This window comes from Cynocephalus volans, chromosome 1, assembly GCF_027409185.1.
Source record: "Cynocephalus volans isolate mCynVol1 chromosome 1, mCynVol1.pri, whole genome shotgun sequence".
Lineage (NCBI taxonomy): Eukaryota > Metazoa > Chordata > Mammalia > Dermoptera > Cynocephalidae > Cynocephalus > Cynocephalus volans.
Genome location: NC_084460.1, coordinates 249948025 through 249974612, shown reverse-complemented (window position 1 = coordinate 249974612; position 26588 = coordinate 249948025). Strand labels below are relative to the sequence as shown.

At 34.5% G+C, this 26588-nt stretch overlaps 1 protein-coding gene and 1 pseudogene across 1 annotated transcript; one reads left to right on the top strand and one right to left on the bottom strand.

Annotated features, from left to right (window-relative positions):
* On the bottom strand, window positions 1–26588 carry NUP35 (nucleoporin 35). Its single transcript, XM_063100549.1, has 9 exons — window positions 26496–26588; window positions 23574–23744; window positions 21626–21753; window positions 19076–19136; window positions 6339–6480; window positions 3741–3810; window positions 2755–2883; window positions 1520–1684; window positions 1–462 (listed from the first exon to the last, which is right to left on the bottom strand). Exons 1-9 carry the CDS (start codon window positions 26533–26535, stop codon window positions 385–387), a joined length of 984 nt encoding a protein of 327 aa, XP_062956619.1. The 5' UTR covers window positions 26536–26588; the 3' UTR covers window positions 1–384.
* Window positions 10231–12307, top strand: LOC134388690 (FMR1-interacting protein NUFIP2-like; annotated as a pseudogene).

The window sequence follows — 26588 nt, the reverse complement described above, 5'->3', positions numbered from 1 at the left end:
TTCAAATTGCTAATTATAATCTCTGTCTTGATAGAAGTGCCTGTAGGTTCCCTTCATGAAATTCACCCCACGTTCTCATGAAGACTACGAAGCATCACCACAAATTATTTAATTTACAGTAATCAATGCTGAGTTTTCTTTGTGCTTAAGCATGCACAATTACAGGGATATTAAGTTTTCTTTAAAATGTATGTCAAGCATCTTTTAAAGTGCAAGCTACGAATAGGCTGCATCCTTAACGAAAAAGGTTTCTAAAAGAATTATGAGCTAGCTACCCGATACTGCCAAGAGTGGTTATACAACTAACCAAAGGAAACCGGCAGTACTCTGCTAACTCTTTTAGTGTAGCAACCTCCTCCTTGGTAGTTCTTAGCTCTTATTATACTACCAGCCGAACATGTACTCCATTGCTTTAGATACAAGACTTTCATCTTTTTTTGGCGTTTGTCTGTCAGAAATAACCTATTAAGAAAACACACATAAGAAAAGTGTTAGGTTAATGGTTTCTTCAGTGTCATAGTTAATACTACAGTTAATGGCTAACTTAAAAGAGAAACACTAAAGTGCATTTATAGCACTGAATTGTACATTTTAAAGATTAAAATATGGACTTAGAATATCTGTAAACTTTTAAGAGTGTCAAAATCTTATTTCTTTGGCAAAGCAAATATCTGCTTCTTAAATTAGAAAACTGAACAAACACAAAAGCTACAAACAACAGGGAATTTGGGGCTTAGATGGGGAGGCAAAAAAAAAAAAATGGGGAATTTAAAATATCAGTAAAAGAAAGGAAAGGGAAAAAAAGAACAGCTCTAGAATGACTTCCAAATTTCAGGGGAAGTCAGAAAGCTGAACTATCACTACCTGCCCTACTAAAGCACAAGTGTTCTATGCACAGTGTCTACAACTAGTTAAGTTCAGAACTCTTGGCTAATTAGTAGGGGACAATAATGTACTGAATGAGAGTCACAATACTTCTACCATCCTTCAAAGAATATAATAAACATCTCTTGCTGTTTGGCTTGGGGTTTTTTTGTTTTTTAAAAAAAGAATAACACACTTCTTCAAATTTTTCTGAAATGAGAAATTTTTCCTCTGAATAATGGGAACTGGTCAATGCCTTCTTTTGATAACCAAAGCTATTCCACCTAAGGTTCTTCACTTGTGCTATCATCAGATTCAGTCTTCAAATAAAAAGGGTTTTAATGTTTCCTCATGCCAGACATGTGCATAAGAGACACTTGTATGTACGCAATTATAGTTGAGAAAACACTAAAACAACAAACTCTCAAAATGTTTTTTAAAATGGCAAAGAAATTTTTTTAAAATTCAAGATAACGTTCCAATTGGCCAAGATTCTAACTTTAAAATAGGAAATTTAAGAAGTTTAAAGGTTTCATCAAGGCAATCACCTAAGCAGGAAATATTTTATGGTATACGAATCAATCCAATGAAAAAGTTAAACATGCTATGCGCTCAGCCTTTAAAATACATCTTTTTTATCCAGTCCTTAAAATACCTGATAGTCACTAGTAGAAGCTTTGTATGCTGTAGCAAGAGGTCTCATGGTAGAAATCCTAGGAGTACTTCCAGGTTGTGTTGGTGTACCTAAGGTTCTGATTGGTGGTGTAAAGGCTAGAGATGGAGATGATAAAGCACATCTGTCACTGTTTTCCATAACACTCTGGAAAACAAAGAAACAACTTCTCTGTTTATAAACATAATTTGTATTATCCAATATTATGTCCTATTTACAAATAAAATTTATTTTAAAAGGCAGACTTTATTTGATCTAATTAACCTTTCAAATAATTTTAGGCTGCAGAAAACAATAGATGCTTCTTAGCTAGCATTTGAGATCTCAGCCAGAGGTCCCACTTCAGTGACCATAAACAACCTCAGTACAACTATAGACCACAAGAATAAGAAACTCCTAACACTATGAAATATCAGCAAGAACATAAAAGAGAATTCCTAGGGAAACCTGGATTGGACAGAAGAATCAATGTCCAAAGCTATATAGTACCTAGTAACCCCAAATATTCCTCTAGCCTCTGTGAACATCTACTACAGCACAGTATAATAATTACACAAATACAAAGCTACAATAGACTATGAGAACAGCAATCACATCTGCTTTACACACTAACGCATGTATACTAACACCAAGTACAATGCCTGATACATAGTACAAGTTCACATATATTTACTTAAAGAATGTTCACAGTGATTTTAAAGTCACAAAGGAAAGTTTAAATTGTACTCGATATTGTTTAATAAGTATATAAATATAGAATAATTTTTAAGTATCTTGAAATAGAAATGACTAACAAAAAGCTTCAGCCATTTAAAAGTCAACCATCAGCTACCATTCATGTGAACTAGTTCACTCTGAAATAGTACCATTCCTTTAAAGGATTTAAAGAGTCTGATATTGCTTTGTATAAAAAACACAGTGGGTTAGTAGTCAAGAGTCCTAAAATCTAGACCTCACCTTTAACAACTCTGGGCAAGTTATTATGCCCTGTTAGCTTACTTATCTGAACAATGAAGGGGATGGGATGGATTATATCCAAATTCTAAAGTCCTGTGATTAAATATCTTTCACTTATCACAAAGAATACTATAAATATTACCACATTTTACAAACTAAGAAAAAGAGGCACGGTGAAGCCAAATGATACAACCACCAATGTCAACACTGGTGTTCTTCCTATTGATTAAGCTATTTTCCTTACTTTACCAATAACTTACTTTATCAATACATGGTTTTACACCAATCATAATGGATTCGCCAAAAATTCTCCCATCTTTGCTTAAGGCTTTCCGGGCCTGCAGTTTAGACTGATAACGAATATGCATCCAATTTCCTGTGTTAGACATCTGCAAAGAATAAAACTGTTTCTTAAAATACAAAATATATAAAACTACACACCTAATGAATTTGGTTCGAAAATAAAAACGTGTGAAGTTAATTTTACTTCCATTTTTTATTTTATGCCCCATAAAATGCTGTATACTAGGGCATTCAACAAAATAGTTCACTAATCTCTATCTAGCTCTCAAATATTTATTCCCCATTCTAAAACAAAGAATATGTGGCAAATATTCTCTAAAAGTAAAATAATTCTAAAAGGCTGGCTGGTGAGCTCAGCTGGTTAGAGAGTGGTGTTGTAAAAGTAAAGTAATTCTCAAAAAACTATTGTTTCTTTTAAAAAGTTATATTAACACATGCTATGAAATTTTTTAAATTGTATTCATCAATCTCACTTTGTGTAGGAGTTAAGTCAATCTCTAGTAATAGAAAAAAGATTTGTTATTTATAATTTCTTGAGCAAGGAAAAAAAATTTTTGAACCCTAATCCAAAAAGCTCTAAAAATTCCATAAGCTCAGGAACTTCCACCTCTTCCTCTACCCCCTATAAAACAAGCTCAAATTGGAAAATAATAGCATAATATTTGGCATAATATATCTTTAAGATTATGAACTACTTAAGAAATGGGGGAGTAGATCCTGAAACTCCCACTCTCTTCCTTATCTTCCCTCTTTATCCCTTTTTATCAAACTATGCAACTTCCAGCATTCCAAACTCCAAAGGACAAACATAAACAAAAAAAAGGAAAGAAAAAACACTTTTCAAGTTTAGAAAAAATAAACAAAATTCAAGCAAAACCTTCCTCAATTCTCAGCTTATCTTCCCTTAGCCAAAATCTTCAATTGAAAAAAAATTAAGCCTTACCACATGTTTTAAGATATTCCCATATTGTGCAAATTGTAATAATATATAGGAAGCAGATGCTTGAGGAAACCTGAAAAAGAGTCGTCCAAACAAAAGTCAACTTCCCCTATCAATACGAATGCAAGTTACCATACTTACAAGTCTTTCAAGATAAATTCCCCTCCAACTGTCTAGAACATTAATAAGGATCATCCTGTTTTCCTAAAGTTAGTTTTGACTCAGCCACTCTTCTCCATCCCAGATGCTATATCTAAAATCTCTAAATATTCCACTGTCATTGACATTATCACAGCTCTTAAAGAAGAGTTATGAAGTTACAGTTCCATACAATTTATTTTACTGCGTGTGTTTATATACAATATTTAGGTATACTATGGTTACTGAAAGGGGAAAGAAATTTATATAGAGTCATATCATTATGCATTAAGCAACACCTAAAAATTCTGAAATTCTGAAACAAATATAAAATCCAGCACCAATATCAATTGTATAGAATCATCAGAGAACAGTAACCAAAATTTTAATAGCCATATCTCTGGTATGAGAAATTCTAAATGGTTTTTGCTTTCTTCTTTATGAAGTTCTGTAGGGTTTGAAAATTTTATAATGACACATTATTACCCTTATAATCCAAACAATAAAGCTATTTTCAACGTGAAAAACAATAAATGCTATCAATAATATAGAAACACTTATCTAGAATTTCTTTAACCACTAACTTCAGCTATCTGGAGTTTGGATTAGAACCCTAAAGAGAAAATACAAATTACACAAATAAATGAGAAACTAAAACACATTAAAATCTATGTGAGTGAAATATCCTCTGCATTCAGAACTGGAAGTAAAGTAAAACGTTATTTTCCTTTATTTATATAACTCTGGATAGATTTCTAACCCCAAAGAAAAACAAATGAGGCAGGGTGCCTACAGTGGCAGAGATAAAGAAAACAAAAGTGAAAAGGAGAAATAATGGTTGCCAAGTAAAGGAGGTCCTTAAGAAACAAAACATAATTCTAGGACTCTAGAGCCACTTTGAGTAGAATCTAATATTCCAAAACTCTATAAAGAGTCACCCAAAACAATGAATGATATTTTTTGAAGATCTTGAGTAAGCAGGAAAAAAAACTTTGAAATAAAGAACATATATAATGCATTTTAGAAGTACTTTCCTACAAAATGGTCAAAATAAAATGTTTTATCCTTTAAAAGAGAAGGCTTGAGTTCCTGTTTAATCTCATAGAGGGTTACTAAACATAAGAGTAACAAAAATAGCTGGGAAAGTATTGCCTTAAACATGAAAATAAGAGCTAGAAGTATTTCAAGCAATTTACCTAATTAATGGGAATCTTAAAAGCAACACCATTACTATTATAGACTTATGAGTGGATAGCTATGTTCAAAAACATGCAGCCATTTTATGAGAATATAAAAATTTAAACATAAGAGAAAAAAATCAAGAAGCTAGACAAATTGCTATAGACAGGGCAGAGCATGGGCTCTCTGAAGAACAAGGGAATGCAACAATCCAGCTTTTTACCTAAATAGAATCAATAACACACAGAGTTGCTCTGGAAGGATACACAAAAATAGGTGACAGTCATTGTCTTAAAGAAAAAAATTATAGATGGAGGCAAAAGTAGGAAGAAAGACTTTTCACCGTATTCTTATATACCTTTTAAATTTTAAATTTTTAAATAAATTGAATACATAAAATCCACTAAATATTTATTGTGCATTATTCTTCCTTCAAATACTGTGTGTTATTTTCATATTTTTTTACCCCAGAAATATAGTAAGATCCAGTATCACTATGGCAAATCACATTTTCAGAAATAAACCTTGTGTATTATAGTATAAATATCAGCTTGAAAATCAAAAGATCTGAGTTTTTGCTGAAGCTCTGCTATTACATAGATGTGAACCTCTGAACAAATCACTTAATCTGTCTCTACCTCACAGTTTTCTCAACTGTAAAATAAAAGATTATATAATATAATCAATCACTAAGGTGCTTTGAGGTACTTTTTTTGGACCTAAAAATCTATTCAAAATGCATCTAAGACTGTCGTCCTCTGTTTCAATTAATATTCAATGTCCTGTGACTAGAAAGTATCAATCCTGTGACAAAGCATACATATATAAATGAAGTTCAATTTATTAGTCCAAAACCGGTTAAGTCCACTAGAATTAGAGAAATAGACATTAGAAAGAAGGAAAGGAGTTTCCTAAGTCTACCCTGCTCCATCCAATATCCAGAAAATATACTCAAGAGAAAATAATTTGGGAAGAGATAAACAAATGATTTTTTAAAACTACACAAATACCAAACCTTAGTTAATAACACATATGTTGAAGTATTAGGGTGATATGTACTGATGTCTACAACTTACTCTGAAACGTACCAAAAACAACAAAACAGATGAATTGATAGATGGATAAATGATAGATGAAGCAAATGAGCAAATTATTAACAACCGTAGAACCTAAGTGGGTATCTGCTGCACAAGTCTTTCAACTTTTCTATATGTTTGATAATATTCATTACAAAATGTTGGTCTGGGAGTACTTTTTAAAAGGTAAATGATCCAAAAATCTTACCCAAACACAGTCACCCAAGTGTCATCGAGGTGATCTTCAGAAGTCAGAGAATCTCCTTGAGTATAAAAAGGATCCAACTGGGCAGGAGATAATGTCGTCTTTCGTGGTTGACCAATATTTGCTGGACTAAACATACTTTGCCCTATATCAGTATATTTAGTAAATTAGTTTCCGATATAAATGGTTTATTTTAAGTCAAAGATCTTAGCTTTAAATGAAAAAGTATACTAAAAGTTGGCAATTACATAAATAGTTCAAAACATAAAATTCTAATCAAATGGCAAGTTCATACTACCATATGATGAAAGGAAATCATTAAAAATTGAGTATAGTTTATGATTTTGCATATACATTTGCTGAATGTTTTATCAATTTCCGGTGATGCCTATACCAGAAGGATCTTCCAGTCAACCTCAAGGACTTTCTGTTGGATTCATCTTCCAAACCTACCACTGTTATCACAGCACCTCTACCTTAAAAATATTCAAAAACTCCTCATAACCCACAGATATCCAATGCCTCTGTCTCCATGATATAGTTCCAACCTTATTTTTCCTGTATGCCCCTGAAGAGTCTCTACCCTACCCCCTAAAATGTGAATGCAGTTTTTTTTTCAAGTCATTCCTATCTAAAATATCTTATTATTTCTTACACTTCAATAACTGCTACCAATAAATGAGTACTTCCATGTGCCCAATATGCCATGCTAAACACTTAACATGTTCATTTTATCTCAGAGGCACTGACCAATTAAGACTATACCTTTCCAAAAATGTGGCATATATACACAATGAAATAATATTCAGCCATAAAAAGGAATGAAATTCTGCCATTCGCAGCAACATAGATGAGCTTGGAGAATATTATGTTAAGTGAAATAAGCCAGGCACTGAAAGAGAAAGACCACATGTCCTAACTCAGAAGTGGGAGCTAAAAATAAATAAATATATAAAAAAGAAAGAAAGATACAATTACAGTAATTCCTTAAACTTTCAAAAAGAGAGAACAGAACTATGGTTACTAGAGGTAGAAAAGGGGGGAGGGGGTTAGCAAGAAATTGGTAAAGGGTCACAAAGAATGATTACATTTTGTAATGATGAATATACTAATTATGCTGACTTGATCATCACATATTGTATATAGGTATTGATAGTCAACTCTGTACCACACAAATATGTATAATGAATTGTTTCAATTTTTTAAAAAGACTCTACCTTTCTAAGAAAAAGAAATTTTTCTTTCATCTTGTAGTATCAGTAATGATTCACTCATTAAGCAGTATTTTTTCAGCACTTAATATGCACCAAGCATCATTCTAGGTATTGAGAATACAGTACTAAACAGGTTAAACAATCAAAAAACTCATCCCTAATGAAGCCTAAATTCTAGAGGAAGAGAGGCAAATAAGTAAATATCTAGTATGTTTAAAAAACAAAAAGTCCTATACAGAAAATGAAAAAAAAAAGAAGGGAGACAGGGATTATGTGTGAGGAAAGGTTAAATGAAAAAGATTTCACTGAGGTGCCATTAAAGCAAAAACCTGAAGGAGATGGGGGCAGGGGAGCAGAACATGTCAATACCTGAAGAAGTGAATTTAGGTGGAGAAAATAGCAAGTGCAAAGGCCCTGAGAAAAAACATGACTAGTGTTGGATGAACAAGAAGGCCACTATTTACACAGTACAAAAGGGGGATTTGAGGTCAGAGCAAACAGATGAGAGAGCAGAGAGGTAATAATATGCCAGATCATGAAGAAAAACCTTGTAAACCAGGGTAAAGGCTTTGGCTTTTACCTCAGAAATGCTTATTACTACACCATTCTTTACACAGATAATTTTATTTAACTCTAACAACCTATAAGATAGGTCATATTAGTAGTTTCATTAACAAATCAGTAAACAGGGTAATATTAAATGACATCCAGAAGGTAAACTGGAATTCCAGTCCAGGCAATCAGAATCTAGAGCATGAGCTCTTAGGCAGTAATCTAGTTAACACCTGTTATTTTTACTCAGAGACCCTTGGCTCCCTAAGACCCTCTCATGAGATCAGCCAAGTCAAAATTACTTTCACAATAATATAAAGTTTCATTTTCCTTTTTCACTCTATCTCATGAATGTACAATGGACTTTTCCAGAAGCTACTTGATGGGACCCAATGGATTCAGATTGAATGTAGAAGATGATTCATGAGAATTCAGTGATACTTTATTACACCAGACATTGAGAAGATTTGAAAACATAAAACAACGTCACTCTTCTCACAAAACCTTTCCTTTTAGAAAATTGTTATTTTTCACTTCAAAAAAATGTCACTTACGTTTATATAAAACAGGTTTATTATTTTTAAATGAATATATACTTTAAAATTCATTAAATATTTATAGCTATGACCCATATGAACAAAAGCTCTTTGGTCTTCAATTTTTAAGAATGTAAAGAAGGTCCTGAAATTAAGAAGTATGAGAACCTGTGCCCCTACAGGGGCACACACATGATTCACACTCTTAAAAATGGTCTTTCTGGAAACTGATCTTTCTCGAAGCTCCCTGCTCAACACACCCTAACTGTACATCTGCTGCCTTGCCATTTATCCTAAATTCCCAAATGAGTCAAAAATCAGCCTAAGTTATTCCAAAGTATTTATAGTCAAATGAATTTATCAAAATGTTCCCAAGAAATAAAAAGATTCTCTACAGGGGGAGGGGGGGGAGCTACTGCGACAAAAGTTTTATAAAAAAGATACATATATTATCCCGATGGGAGATATAAAACGCATATTAGCATATTAAATACTCTCAGAAGTTGTTCAATACGGAAATCTTTAAAACTTCATTCAACTCAAAATTTCCTATACTACTTGAGTGCATTTCACCCTCAGAAAACATATACTTTGGTAATGCTGATCTTGTATAAAGTACTTCCAATATACCTTGTAAACACCTGTCTAACAGAAGAATTTATAGAGACCAAACCTCTTACAAAATAAATTACAAAGCCACTAATCAAATCCAAAGATGAGACACACAAAGGGTTACTACTTTTAATTTCTTATCCATGAATACTGAACGATTTCCTCAGAGCCACACAAGAAGTTCTCTTAAGAAACAAGCTATATTCAATAACCAGACACAGTGACACACTATTAACCAATCACAAAGAAGGACTAGAGAGTCAAGTTAGTCTTAAGATTTTACTGTAAGAGTCAAAAGGTCAAAGTAAACTATCTAAAAAAAAAGGCCTAGAGAGGCCCAAAGAATTTATTTTGGAAGATTATTATTTTATTCTAATTCCTTATGCTCCAACTGCTACTGAATTACAAAAAATAATGAAAATATCTTCTAACAGATGGAGGGGAAAGGTAGCACAATACTTTGCTTTGGGAAAGCTAATATGTCATTTTGTTATAAGCTCAGAAATGGATTGGATGGCAGAAGGACAGCATTTCTAGCCTCAAGCCAATCATTTACCTTGGTAGAGAGCATCATACAGTGAGAAGAGAGTAAGTTTATAAGTTCACACTGTAATTCTATTACTTACTAGCAGAAGCAGAGCAAGTTATTGAGCCTCACTTTCCAAATATTACAACAGCAATATTAATGATTGCCAGCATGTACTGAACACTTATGCTATACACAAGGTGCTATTTCAAGTACTTTGCACGTATTCATATCTAATCCTAAGAGCAAATTCTATAAAATAGAACTATATCTCAGAGCATGGTGCTGATAATGCCAAAGCACGGGGTTTGATTCCTGTACCAACCAGATGCCAAAATAAATAAGTAAATAAAAGTGTACCTTAACAATGTATAAGTTCAACATAAATGATGCATTTGGAGATCCTGCCAGTGCAGCATCCTGCAACCTCAACCAGGGAGTCCCAACCGCTTTCAATGGAGGAGAAGCCTGGCCAGCCACAGCCTCAGCACCATCAAAACCGTCACTATCCATACCATCACCCCCACCAGCACTACCACCACCATTATTATTATTTCTACAACAACAGCCACAATCACCACCATCACCAGCAGCTTCACCAATACCTGCAGCATGGAGCCAAGGGCAGCTCCAAGGCCCAGCCAAAGCTGCTGAAACATGAGCAAAAACACACACTCCAGCAGTACCAGGAAACACCAAAGAAGAAACAGACTATGGTGAACTAAATGGTAATGCTGAAGAAAGAGAAATATCTTTAAAGAGCCTAGGTTCTGATAAAGCCATCAACCCATTTCCAGGGTCCCAAATGGCAACCAACAAGTAAGTTGTAGACACTAGCCTGAAGCAGACTGTAAGTCCAGCACCTTTGGGAAAGTAGGAATTAAAATGGAGAATTTCATTCGGAAAAACAGTATGGACAAAAAGAATGGGAAATCTTATGAAAATTAATCTGGCAAGAACCAGTCTGTAGATAAGACTGATACCATAGCAATTCCAAATGGTGCTGTAACAAGTAATTCTGGCTATATTACTAATGATTGCTTGGGCAAAGGAACAGATAAAGACCGTAGTGGATCTGAGAGCAGATATACCACTCCAAAAAAAAGGAAAGCTAGGTGTAATAGTGTCAAGGTTGTGAAAACCTTAATTTAGTTCAGGACAAAATAAGGCAACGAGAGACCAGTGTCCCAACCTTAAAACAAGAACTTGAAACTTTCAAACCTGACTACAGTGAACAAAAGGGAAATCAAGTAGATGGTATGAAGCCCATTTGGAAGTATGAAACTGGGTCTAGAGGAACAAGTCGAGGAAAACTTGCTGTGGGTGATATGCTTCAGAAAAGCTCAGATGTTAAATGTGATGTAAGCAACAAAAAGTTTGATGATTGGCCCAAAGGAAAGCATGCTTCGGCTCTGCCTCCAAAGTGGACTCATGGACCCTATTTAAACCACCCCCAGTTTTTCCAGTGGACAACAGCAGTGCTAAAATAGCTCCTAAAATAAGTTATGCAAGCAAAGTTAAGGAAAACTATACAGAACTGTACGTAACAAAACTATACAGAACTCTTTTGTGTCACCATCTTTACCCTCTTCATCATCTGCTGGGGAAGCCCACACCCAATCTTCAATCGGTTATCCCAGGTCCCCATGTCAGGGATGAAATCTATTACTTCTGCCCACTTTTCTAATGGGCCTATTTTAGCAGGGACAATGAAAGTGTGTATCCTCGAGGGGGTCAGCCACTGCTAACTACTGCTGCTGATACTCTAACACCCGTCTGGGACTGAATCGGTTCTCTACGACATGAGTCTAACTTCAGCAGCAGGTGAATAAATTAAGTCTAGCCTTTTTATCTACCCTTCAAATAGGCAAACTGTGCTGCTGAGCACAGCACAAGTGGATCTCCCCTCTTAGATCAGCCAAACCTGAGGGATATCTTCCAGAATCAGTGGGGCTCAATTCATAAATGAGCCCAGTGCTGGTCCTGAGACTGTTACTGGGAAATCATCAGGTCATAAAGTGATGGAGGTAACATTTCAAAGAGAATATCCTGCCACTTAGATTTCACAGGGTATGAAATAATCCCCTCAAGAACTAAGCATCCTGAACTGAGTGTCCCAAGGCTTACAGACTAGAGAAATGGACTAGTCCTCAAGCTGTGGGTAACATTCTAAAATCTGGGACTACTAGTGGAGCCTTATCCTTGGAACCCAGTCATATAGAAGACCTGTGAAAAGGGGACACCAGTAGTCAAGGTGCTTTACTGTTTCTCTCAAAGGACTATGAGATACAAAATCAAAATCCTCCGGCCTCTCCTATGAACACTTTCTTAGGCTCCGCCAAAGAACAGATACCAGAGAGGCCTAGAAAGGAATGATAGCTGGGTTTCTTTTGACCTGAGGGCTGCTATTGTATATCACCCTAAAAAAATGGAATCTACTTGTAATTTGCAAAGCAAGATCCCAAAAGGATAATCACTTACAATGAAGCCATGGATAGTCCAGATCAACAAAGGACCAGACTGCCTATCTGAAACTTTTTTGTAGCATTGGAGACACCATTCATGGGGGACACTAGGCTTTTATGCTCCTAGATCTTCAATACAGCAGAGGAACCATAAGTAGAATCACAGGATAACATATACATACATACATACACACAGTTATTTTTAAAAAGCCAACTGAAAGTAATTAGACTTCTCAAGGAATCTAATTTATTTCAAGAGACTACACATGGTTATTTCAAGAGACTACAGATCGAATTTTTTTTGTTAGTTTTTAAGTGTGAATGCAAGTGACTAACACAGACTTAACGAGCATGATTCTAAAGTTCTTGCTATCTATCATCAACATGCGCAAAAAACAACCCACTAGAAAAGGCAAGTCCACTTAAAAGATCTCTGTATCTTGTTCTGTGACTAAAGTGATACACTAATCACAGGGAACCCAGAATGATTCAACATTTTCCCCCACTCTTCCCTTGACCTTTTGGTTTTACTTTAAGCCCTGTGAGAATACTGGATAACTGCCTTCAAGTTTGCAGGGATGAATCTTTTTTTTAGTGAATATGATTTGCACCTCTTACCAGGAGTTAAAAAGCCTCTGTGGGGTGTTGGGGAAATATTTTCTTTCTTTCCTTTTATTTTTTGTGGGGTGACGATAGGGAAGGACACTGAAGATCTACAATTCTGGAATAGTTGATGGTAAATAGTTAACTTGGATTTGGTTACACACTGGACTTTTAACAAGTGAAGAATCCATGAGTGTCATTTAAAGAAAAGTTGCAGAACAAGCGACTGGCTTAAATATTTAATAAGGAAAAATATTCTTATACCCATATTTTAATGTAATTGTATAACTGGGAGCAAAAATATATTCTGCTTTTCAACTGTAGGTGCTCCAGACTTGCTCTCTGTCACTAACACAAAGTGTGCTATTCTCCTTGTTTTTCAAACATCTAAGAGAAATTTCTGTACCCATCTATAAATTCTTTTAATTTCTCAGCAAAATATAAAAGGGGAAGAGAAAAGCCTATAAGAACGAAAATTTTTCATGTTTTTAGCCAGTAAGGAGGTAAAAACCTGCCTATAGAAGATGTGTTTTCATGCAAACTATAGTTCTGAGCTTATTAGCTCCTAATTATATCCTAATAAGTACATTTTATTACTAGAGCAAAATGGGTTAAGAAAAATAGTATGAAATTCTGCAAATTTCCTTCTGGGCAGAGAAGAGCATTAACCCTGTCTTACACTGCCATCCTGTTGCATTGCAGCTTGTACTGGGCATGCTAAAATGAAATTTTGTGTGTGTGTGCAGAAACTAAGAGTCCAATTTAAGACTGGCTGATGTTAGTGACATAATATCACGTTCTCTGGCCTGATGTAGTGTCACACCACACACAGAAATTAATATATCCATGTATGTCAAATACAGGTTAAAATAATAGGGCATTTTTATAAAGAGATGAAGTCTTCTAATAGAAGTAGACTGGATCCCTTGGGCTTGTTGGGGAGAAAGTAACTATTTTTGCTCTACCCCTTTGCTTAAGAAATGTTTGGTTCTGAACAACTGTGAAATGGATGGGTTTTCTTGTTTTGATTATTTGAGGCTTTTAACATGTAGTTCATGAAAGAAGCTGTTGGACTCAACATAGTACAGAGAAAATATCTTTTTAGTCTGGATTTCTTCCCTGCTTAAATTTTAAAAGTATAAGCATGGGCTGCCAGATCCACTTGATGTAAACAAAAATTTTTAAACATCATATATACATAATAACTTACTGTATCTGTCCAGGTTCAGAAACGTGTGGTAGGCCAGTTCCAGACAGTTTCATTTCACCTGTAAACTGTATCACTTTAACTGATACTGTAATTTCCAAATGTGTAATATGTTTACAGATAGGCTCTGCATTTAGTCTGCCTTGTTCTTATTTTGATTTTTGTTGAGTCTCCTGCTTGCCTGCCAAAAGCTAGGATGCTTCAGGCCCATGTACGATAATTGAAAGCAGAGGCATCCTTGAGCTTTAAAGCACTGAACAAACTGGAAAATGCAACATAACACATACTGAAGTGAAATAAAGGCCAGTGTTTTTGTGTTTCTTTAAATAAAAATTTTTTTTTAAATAAAAATTTTTTTTAAGTTAAAAAAAATGATGTACTTCGTACAATTATTCTTTTGCATCAACAGCACAAATATGATCATATTCATAAAGTCTAAAAGACTTCTAGGAACGATGTCCATCTCTTGCCTCCAAACAATACCAAAACCAAATTATACCCCAGACAGGATCAAAAGTTAAAGTTATCAAGTAGAAACTACAATGCAACAATGTGATTCTAATTGAAGAGAAAAAATATTATTACCCAAGGATTTCGAAAATCTTAACTCTTTAATAAGTATGCTATATAATTTGAGTCCTACACTTCCTTGGACTCAAATTTGGAAACCATAAGTACTCTAATTTAACCTATTAAAATAACTTTCCTTCAGGAAAAATATCTTTCAGATCATCTCAAATCTAAAGAATCAATTTAATTCAGAACACTATCCTATACCCTACTAGAAAATAAGGAAAGATGCTCAAGGTTAAATATCTTTCAGATCATCTCAAATCTAAAGAATCAATTTAATTCAGAACACTATCCTATACCCTACTAGAAAATAAGGAAAGATGCTCAAGGTTACCTCTCTGTTCATGTTCAAACAGTAGTAAAGTAACCAGGATAAAAACAATTTACCAGCCAGGAAATGTGAGTAGCCAATAATCGAATATTTTTATAAGAACATTCAAACAAATGAAGATATGTAACAATGATTAACTCTAGAGAAAACAAAAAGGCATACAAAAGGAAAGGCATCCCAGTATAGCTGAGTCTTATAGAATTATCTGACTATCAAAACTGAGTTCATGTTTAATTGGGGGGCGGGGGGGAACAGACAACACACAAAGCAAATAATTTAAAGGAATGCTCAACTACATAAATGCTATAATAAAATTATTTTTTTCTAATCAGAGATGCACTTAACATATTTCTAAAATAAGACTGACTTAAAACGAAACATCCCACTTTGACAAGTGCTATATGTCTTAAAAATATCTGCTTATCAACAAACTTCTCAACTATCTCTTCAGGAAGTAAACAGAAGCACACATCTATACAAAAGATACCATCAAATAAATTTAGTTCTTACTACAAAGATAAGCCTTTAACAAACCAAAGATAGTAAAAGACATTTTAGTATAAAATCTGAAGCCAACTAAAAATTTTTATGTTCTGTATTACCATTAAGAAGCTATGATTTAGTTATGCCACATCATGTAATAACCTTTGAGCAAGAAATTAAATGCTCAAATTGAGACAACCATTATGACCTTTAAAAATAAAACAAGTCAAAATTAAGTCTGAAATGAATAAGCAATCTAATTTTTGCCCTGTCAACTTCTCTGAAAAATGTAATTACTTATACATAATCTAAAATTATTTACATAACTTCAGCATAATTGCCCCCCATCTAGTTAATGTTTAATTGCTCCACTGATTTTACTTCCTTTCAATCAGACTTCTGGTACCCGCATGCTATGCTTTACAAGATGAAAATAAAGTATGTCTATCAAACCACATCAAACTGGACTATAATGTGTCTCCCTTGGTAAATCACTATTCAAACATTCTTTGTAAGATCAAATTAAAGAAGAGGGCAAAAGACCTTATTACCCTTTATGAAAATGTCTTCAATTAAAGAACAGATTCAATTATTTCAAAATAGACTACTAACCTAAATGAAAAGAGAGATTAAAAGTAGTAAATTTTAAACAGATATATGACAAATACAACTTGGAAAAAAGAGATGCCTGGCAGTGTCATGTTACCTTTTCACCATAAAACACAGGAGCACAATGTGTAATAAAGAATTTGTACCAGCCAGCCACAAAAAAAAAAAGAAAAGAAAAGAATTTGGTTTCAGCCCAATGAAAGGTCTGGCCTTTGTCTTGTTCCTAGGAGGAAACCTCTAAACCTCAGGAGTTTCCCCAGCAACAGAAGTGTCTTTATTACTCATGGTGGGCTCAGCAAACTGCACCTGATAGTTTATGCTAACAAAGTGACTCATGGTGGGGGCTGCTTACTCCAAACAGACCAACCATGTGATGAAAGGGTGGAACTTTGAGCCACATGATATCATCACACCTCTGGGAAGAGGAGGAGGACTGGAGATTTGAGTTCAACCACTTCATCAATGATTCAGTCATATCTCTGCAATGAAATTCTAATAAAAACTCTGGATACAGAGGCTCCAGTGAACTTTCCTAGTTGCTATGTGTGTCTCTTCCTTTGGCTGGTTCTATTTTGTATTCTTTTGCTATAATAAAACTGTAACTATAAGTACAGCACTTTCAGTGGATTCTGTGAGTCTTTCTAGTAAATTATGAAATAATGACAGTTTCTAGTAAATTTACTAATTTCTAATAAATTATCAAAGTATAACACAGATATAAATGACAGGAGAAAAAGTAGAAAATTAGAAATCTCTATACTGATCAAACACACAAACAGAAGGAATTCCAGAAAGAAGAAAAAGAGATAGCAGAGGGAAACCAATTACCAAACAAACAATATAGGGAAGATTCCCCAAACTGAAGGATATAAGTGTCTTGATTGAAAGGATCCATCAATTCCCTAGCAAAACAAATGAAAAGGTCCCATACCAAGGCACATTTGTGAAACTGACAACACCAACCATAGAGAGATGGCAAATTTTTCCAAAACGAGCCACATACAAATACTCAGAAATCATCACTGCAAATGACTTCCATGGAACACTGCAAGGTAGAAGACAATGGAAAAACGTCTCCAAAATTCCAACCTAAAATATTATACTCAAACTATAAATCAAGTGCGAAGACAGAGAAAAAGCACTTCTGTCATGACTTTAAGGACACTGCCAATGAGGGCTCACAGACTGAAAAAACTGGGAGTTAGAGGATCAAAGGATCCAACTCATAGTTGGATACTGTTTTTGTTATTATCCACTCTGACAACCTCTGCCTTTTAACTGGAGTGTTTAATACACTTCATTTTATGTAACTGGTTATCTGGTTTGTTTTAAATGTACTGTTTTGCTATTGTTTCTTATGTTCCTTCTTTTCTGTTGCTGTGTTCTTCTTTTCCTCCTTTACTACCTTCCTTTTATCTCACCACCATCTCTCGTCTGGTTTACTGCAGAAACCCAACTGGTATGGTATCCTTATTTCCACGCTAACCGGTTACCTCCAAACTGTTCTCACCACAGCAGCAGTCTCATCCTAATTGTTTCCAACCTCTTCTTGGCAAAGACCAGTTGTTACAATGACCTACAAGGCCCTGTAGTACATGTGCCTCCATTACCTCTCTGCCCTCCTTTCCTACAATATTCCTCCTCACTCATTCCATTTCAGTAACACTGGCCTCATATTTCCTTGAATGCCCAGGCACACTCCCACCTCAGAGCCTTTGTACTTGCTGTTCTCTCTGTCTAGAAAACTTTTCCCTACCTCTCTCACTTAGTTCAGACTTTTGAGCGAATGTTACTTTTCTCCTAATGATCTGTAGGGACCTGTGACACCATAATGGCCCCCAAAAGATGTCCACCATCTAATCCCTGGAACCCGTGAATATGTTACATTACTCGGCAAAGGGAAATTAAGGTTGCAGAAGGAACTAAGGCTCCTAATCAGCTGACCTTAAAATAGGGAGATTATCCTGGATTATCTAGAAGTGTCCAATGTATTCACAAGGGTCCTTAAAAGAGAGAGAGGGAGATGTAACTAAAGAACAACGGTCAGAGAGATGCAAAGTTGCTGGCTTTGAAGACGGAGGAAGAGGACCACAAGCCGAGAAACATGAGGAGCCTCACATTAAAGTCAAAACTCAGATTATTCCCTGGAGTCTCCATATACTCCATACATACAGCCCTGTATCAACACTTTGATTTTAGCCCACTGAGACCCATTTCAAACTTCTGACCTCCAGAACTGTACGACAATGTATTTGTATTGTTTCAGCCACTTTTAAGTTTGTGGTAATTTGTTATGGGAGCAATAAAAAACAAATATATTACTTCTAAGGCCCATCCCCTATGCTGCTTTTTTCCTCCACAAAATGCATTACCTTCTAACAAACTATAATTTACTTATTGTGTCTATAAATGAACATTCTGTAAATAAATGTAAGCTTGATAAAGGTAGGAATCATCTATTTTGTTCATTGTTCCCCAGAGCCTGGTACATGATTAGGCACTGAAATATTTGCTGAATAAACGTTCTATGGGTTTATAAACATATGGATATATATATGAAGAATTATGCTAATGATGATGTTGATGGTGGTAAAAATGCCATTAATCTTAAGGAAAAACTAGATATAATCAGTAGTTGTTTGTACACAATGGCATTTAGATTTATAGCTATGCATTCATGTCTTTCAAAACACCTTTATTATTCCGTCTCTTGAGTATTCCTTTTCTTCCCAATTACAACACCTTTTTTTCATTACACAATTTTTAACAACTCAGGAGACACTTTAAACATTAAGTATACAATTTTTCTTAAAAACTCTTAATACTTTTGACTAGAATATTCCACACACCTGTAACTTCAGAAAATAATCAATATACAAAGTATTTCCTTCCTGAAGGAATTATTGACACGTAAGAAAGTCTGCAAGTTTGAAATATAAGAGAAAAAAACTTGGCCATAATCAACAAAGGTCTTATATTCTCTTAAAAGAATAGAGAACAGTCTTTGGTGTTAAGAAGGAATTGCTTACCTGTTCCAGGAGTAGTAGTTGTAACCCCAACAAGAGGACTCTGCATTACTGCAATGTTTGGCTACATGAAAACAGAAAGATTAAGATAAAAATGCGAAGTTCTCACCATATAACAAACATAGTCAGTGTTTAAAGGCTTTGTTCAACAGAGAACTGAATTTCAATCAGGTGCTAGCAATGCCTCTAATTAGCTCATAGTCCAAAGGTACTCATTTTTCTTTTTTTTTTTTTATTTTAAACAAAACATTTTTTCTTTTTAAGTTGGGCAATATTAACCTAAAATATGCTAGTCCACTCAGCCTATTATTTGTTTAAACTAAAAAAATTCACATTCAGTAAAAAGACATTTTTTAAAATAGAAAATAACACAGTAGTTCTTTGTTTCTAGTTCTTAAAGTGCAATATTTGAAATAACAGAGATAATGGTGATTCTTCAAATCATTCACTTAGAAAAACAGAAAAGTAACTAAATTTTACTTTTCAACAGACATAAACCATGAAATACCATAAATTCAAATCAGTCTACACAACAAAAGACAGCATACCCCTACCACTACCAGTAGAAAGTTACAAAGTTCAAAAATTATCAGTACTAGTCCCTTTAAATGAGGAAATCAAAGATTAAAGTAATCTATAAACAAAGACACTAGTATCCAATCAAAAAAATGAGAATGAACTCTCTCTAGAATACAGACATAGATTTTTAAAACATATTCTGATTCAACTAAAGAAATCTAAAATCTAGCTATATCTAACAACAAGAACCAAATGTTGAGTAAATGTTAGGAGCAATACAAAATGTTTTATTCAATTCTTAATGCCAATTCAGGATTAGAGAGGTTAAGCAAAATCTCAGGGGGCATAACTAATTTGGGCTCTAATCTAGCAATAATATTCTTTTAAGTTAAAAACATTCTCCATAAAAGTTATGACACAAGTCTTTTTAACATGTTGAATATAGCAATAACTGTAAACAACCTTTCTTTTTGTGCAGAGGAGTAATGAAAACTAACAAATTTACAAGACAGTGGTTCTCATAGTAAACTAAACATCAGATTTACTTAACCTTTAGAAAACCATCCCAGGCCAAGATATCCTGGATTTAGTAAGTCTAGAACACCACTGTCCATTAGGAATATAATATACACCATACACATGATTTTAAATTTTCTGCTAGGCACATTTAAAAAGTACAAACAGGTAAAATTGATTTAGTATAGCTTATTTAGCCTAACACATAAAATATTAACATTTCAATACACAATCAATACAAAAATTAATGAGATACTTTACATTCTTTCTTTGTAAATCTTCAAATTCCAGTGTGGTATTTTACACAAAGTATATCTCAATTAGGACACATTTAAAGTATATCTCAATTAGCCACATTTCAAGTGTCGATAGCCGTGCTTGGCTAGCAGCTACTGCACTGGACAGGAGGACATTCTTAAACTCTCAAAACAACTTTGCAAAATTTGATTTAAGAAAGGGCATAAAACATGTCTCCTAATCAAAGAGCAGAAATATCTTCATATGAAGAATTTATCAATTTAAGTGATACATTTTGTTTATATGTCCTACTAAGCATAATAGTGACAGGAGAGAACACTTGTGACTATAAAAGCTACTCAATTTCCTACTTAAAAGAAAAACCCATACTACCTTCCAACGGACAATCCAGACTTTGGCTCAGATTCAAGACTGCCTGGGTTTGAAGCCTGGCTCTGCTATAAACTAGCTGCCTTACCGTTGACAAATTACTTAATCTTTCTGTGTCCTAGTTTCATCAGTGATAAAATGAAGTTCATAATATCTACCTCATTCACAATAAATAGATTCATTATGAGGATTAAATAATACATTAGAAATTGTGAGATTAGGGCTTGCACATAGTAAGTACTTAAGTATTAGACACTTTCTTATTGCTGTCCCATCAAACAGAGAATCTCTACCTTGAATATAACACATGACTGAAAATAACACCTACACTAACCAAAACTTAAATTAACAACACCAACAGAACACCTACACCAGGAGCATACTAAACAATCAGTTTATAAGTATGCAGAAAGCAGCTTTTTTAGTAAATAGTGAATATAGCTCTAAAAGGATATTGGTCTCAAATCAATAAAACCATTCATAAAATAAAGATCTCAAATCCAAGTCCCCTACATCTGGATAAAGCCCTGAATCTCCACTTGTCCTTTCACAAAACTATGTATAAATATTAAACTTCTTAAACTAGAATGACTTAAACCATAATCATATTCTACATGTATATTAAGTAGGTTGGGGACACGAGCAGGTGGATAAGGCATACCTAGAAAAATCACAGAATTACCTATATGAGAAAACAATCTAGAGTTCTATTACATTTTTAAGTACATTTCATGATAAACATAATTTAAGTAGATTCTATGACAACTGTCTTTAATGCTTAGTCTGCTCAACCCAGTTACACTAAAATGTTCAGGGAAAAATTGATCCTCATTGTATAACCACATAAAAAAACATGAATTAATTGTGGATCATGAGGTTTATGTGTATCACCTGTCTTCTTGAAGTTAAAGGTGTTGACCCAAGTCCTGGGCTGGAAATGTCATCGTATATACTTCTAACTGGTGGAGCTCCACTTTTATCTTTATGAGCTGGTACAACTGGTTGTGGTGGTGACCCACCTATAATGTACAAAAAATATAATCAGATGAGAAAACAAAGAAATCTTCCATCTTTCTGGTAAGATGTTTTTAATTTATATTTTTAAATACAAACTCTTGTCTCTTAGTGCTTTTCAAACTTTAAAATGCACAAGAGTCACCTGGGGATCCTGTTAAAATTCAGACTCTGATTCAGAAGATGTGGCGTGAAGCCTGTGATTATGCAGTTCTAACAAGCTCCCAGGTGATGTCAATGCTGCTAATCCACAGGCTGCACTTTGAATAAAAGGTTCCAGAATTAGTTAACAGAAATTTTAGTTTTTAGGAAACACTTGTAACTTTTGCTTTCTCTACAAAATGTGTAACATTTCAATGTAAAACTCAATCCCATTTCTCACTTAAAAGTAGATATTATACATCTCTCGTCTGTATATATACCTGAATAATAAATATATGCATAATCCACTAAAGTGGAATTTAACTATCAAGATTAAACAAATCCCATTCACATTTCTCACAGTAGAAATGTATTTAAGTACATAATAAAGTGTAGAATATGGACCAAATGACATAAAGATGTCTTGATAAGTCAGAGAACCAGCAATGACAAATAGTGAAGCAACCCAAGCCCTCTTTAAGACTAATGTCAGGGTCTGGGCAGTACAGCATAAGCTAAGGAAGAAGGCTGGGCTGGGCTTTACTGTCCTGGTCTGTCACTTACTAACAAGTGAGCCTTAGCAAATTATTTACTGCATTTAGTCTCAGCTTCCTCTTTTAAAACATGAAGATACTACTACCTACCCTTTAAGATTGATAAAAGAATGAAATAACATATATATATAAAATGATTAGCTTACTGCCTGGCTCAAAAGCACTCAATATATGGTAAGTACAATTAAAAAATAACACATTTGAAATTTTTAAAAAAAAAATCTGTCAAGGAAATAAAGTTAAGTATATTACTTCAAATATGATTTATGATAATTCTCTGATCAATTAAAAAAAAAGATAATAAACCACTTTAAACCAAATAGTACTTTAAGGGCAATTAAAGAAGGGTTTCCATTTAAACATCTATCAAGAGGACTTTAGCTCACAACTGGAATTCAACCATTTCTGGAGCTAATTCTCACTACTCATAGTTAAAACTTTAAAGTTATCTTTTAAAATATTTCTATGCTAAAGGAGTCCTATAATAAATACAAGTTGCATTTACGTTAGAATACTTCATGCTGACAATTGCAAGTTCTGTGTATAAAAATTCTCCCCCCAATTTACAAAGTACTTTCACTAAACAAGCTATATGTGAGAATCTTAATTCACTATTACTAGAAGTAGAATTTCACATGAACAAATTTTCAAATTACACTTATTTTAACTGAATATTTGCTATTCCTTTATTTTTAAATAAATTATTTAAATTTAATTGACTTAAAGTTAAATGACCATATTTCATCAATTCTAAGCACTTCCCTCCACACACACACACTTTAACGTCTCTGAAACAGAGATATATTTTACAAAAATTAGCATCTTGGCATTGTATCATATTCAGTTTAAGTGGTACTTAAAATAATGGTGAGTTTTACAATCTTAGGCATCATAGATTGGATGAAATATAGTACACATATTTTTAATGAGTGGTTCTTGAAATTACAGTAGCTCATACTACTTACACCTCTACTTCAAAAGCCTTAAAGGTTTTACTTTATAATAGAGGCATTACTTAATTTTTTAATTAATAAGTGTGTTGATAAGGGTGTATGATTCATCATTACTCTTCTTAAAATTCTAGTACATGTACTGAAATTACCACAAAACTTTTTAAGCAATTCATCTACCTGCGAGTAAAGGTGATCTCATTTCCATTACTCCTACTGAAGGGCCACTAAATGATCGAGGCTGTGGAGTCACTGGAGCTGGCAAATCCCCCATTAAAAATCCAGGTAAGAACTGGGCATTAACTCCTGGTTTTGGCGATGTGGGTGAACCCAGCATCATTGGTTCAGATCCTAAATGAATCAAAAAATAAAACAAATTAAGAACTTTTCTGTTACAATATCTAACAAAAAGATGCAATAACCTAGCATAAATAAATTTGAGAATTTAATCAAAACTCCTAATATTAAAGAACTCTGAATTTATTATTTTAAAAGCCAATAAAAATTATTTCTAGAAAAATGTAAAATTAGCTTGTATTTCACAACATTGATCTTCGACAGGTGTTTCTGCTTACATCACTTCACAGTTTTAAAAATCAACACTTATTTTTAAATTTAAAAAGATTAGCTTATTATCAAAAAAAATCCCTAATATAAACAGAATACTTTCTCTCCACTTCTGGGTCAGTTTCTACCACGTAACAACCAAAAACAAGGACCGAGTGCACTGAGTTTTAGCAAGTCAGACACAATGGGTTTAGCTACCTAAGTATTCCATTTTTTCTTCCCCATACACAACAGCAAATCATTTTTGTGATTAAAGTGTATTCAGGCATACATTAGAGCACTTATGTAATAGTGACAATTAGCACCTAACTCAGAAACATATTGAAAAGAGTTGAAAATTTTATTTGAGATCATTTTTTAAAAATATTAGTTTTAAAATTAGAAATAATCAAGTATCAACTAATACAAAACCAATTCAAAGAGAGAACTGATACCACATGATCATTTAATCATCAATTCAAAATTAATCTTCAATATTTACAGGGTAGATATTATTCTCATTTTGAAGATGAGGATGCTATGACTTATTCTAATTTCAGAGCAAGATAACACAGTAAAAAAAAAAAAAACATGGACCATGGAGTCAGAGATGTGGGTTCAAGTTCTCTCAGCAAAATAAGCATAAGGTAGCATCCACTCGGAGCTTTTATTAATATTATAGCAGGTACAGCACTTGACCCGGTACCTGGTATACAGTAAGTGCGCAATAAATATTATTATTCTTCCAGTAGCTTATAATAGCAAAAACTGAGTGATTAATGTGTAAATGTAGAATTTGCAATTTCTGCATATGGAAACTTAATTTTCTGACTGTGACAAGCCTGAGTATGATTCATGGCACTCAGAAAGGTCAAATGTTAGGTAGATTATTTATATGTTTTTTGTTTTTAATCAACTATTACTTAACTTCTAACTATCCTCAAAAATTTGTTTCTCACCGTCAAATACTTATTCTTCGTTTTATTTCCCATTATAGTAGACCTACATATTAACAATGCAGGCGTATAAAAGAGGACAAAAGCAAAGAAATTCAGGAAAAGGATAAAGCAAATACTGAAATAAGGTGTGACGAACTATAATTACATTGTAAGTATTTTATAAAGTGCTAGTTACTATGTTACGTGGTACTACTACATATTTCCAAAAAACACAGACTAAAATCAAACCAAAATTCTAAACAAAAGCATATTCTGAACAGATATTTAGAAAACCGTAGTAATAAATATGAAGTTTTTGGTAACACCACCACCTTCACTCTCCCACTCCTCAAAAGAAAAAAAATATATATATGGCAAGTATAATAAGAATTAGGTCAAGAAAAGTTCTGCTACCTCTGCATATATACTGATACAGTAGAAAGCACCAGAGAATGAGGAGGGCACGATGGGTTCTTCATCTGGACTGTCACTAACCACCTCTCCGGACCAAATTTCACTTGGAGAGCTTAACCAATGGGTCCTTCATGTCTTAAATTCCGTTTCACAGACTGTGCTCCGAAATGGTAAGTACTGTGTCTTACTCAGCTAGCACAGTTTGTTGACGTAAACCCCTCAAACGGTTCAAGTTACTCTATTCTCAAAACGAACTTACTTTATACAAAACATGGCAAGCATTTCATGCCCTTCAAATAGAAAAAACTCACTGAACACAATATATCGCGATTGCTCTCTTTTCCAAACTCAGAAAGTTATAACCTAATTTTCAGGTAAGTCTCTATGACAGCAGACGGTTTACTTTGTGTTCTAAAATTTTCAATGGTTCTCACAGGTCACAAAAACTCAGCAAAAAAGTGGGAGGGATCAACAACATGTTCTTAACTTAGATTTTTTTCAAACACTACATATTTCAACAAGGCTCCCCAGTAAATAATGGTAAATAATCTTTAAAAACCGTATTGTGACCGATTACATAAAAAGACTTCCTACAATACTTTCCCAAGGAAAAGGCGGGAAAAATCGTGCGAACTCCTAGCTTGCTATTAAGGCCAATATCTCAATAATTACCATCACCTGGTCGATTAAATGTCGCAGGACTCAAGTTTCCACGAATAACAGATTCCTTTCGCAAAGCCCGGGAGAGGGAAAGATTCAAAACAGGAACTAGAATAGGTGACCAAGAAGCAGCGGAGTGTAACCACACGCTCCAGGGCACCGCCCACCCATGTGCAAACAGATCAGCTCCTTCCCAAGGAAGCTTCCGGGGACCCGGGGACCCTGCACCGCGGCTCGGACGTCGGTGGGATTCTCAGGTATGGGCCTGCCTGGGTGGGGAAACGAAACCCGGCTCAGTCGCCTCCCAGCGGCCGATTCCTCACCCTCCCAGCCCCACAGCTTCCTGAAGCCGTCTTGGCAGCAGCAGGGTGGCGACGCCTCCTACAAGGGGTTGACTAGGAACTTGGGAACACAGACCCAAGTACTCCCCCTCCGCGACTGGAACCAGCAGATGAAAGCCTGACTATTGCCTTTCAGTCTTGCCCCCTTCCAGGCCTACAGAGTAGATGGCAGTGACAGCAAGGAAAAGCAGTTTTTCACTCACCCAGCGTAGGCACCTGGGGTTCCACGGCAAAGGCTGCCATCGTGGCTGCAACTACACTTAATCTCGGGACCTTCCCAATTTTCGAAAATGGCG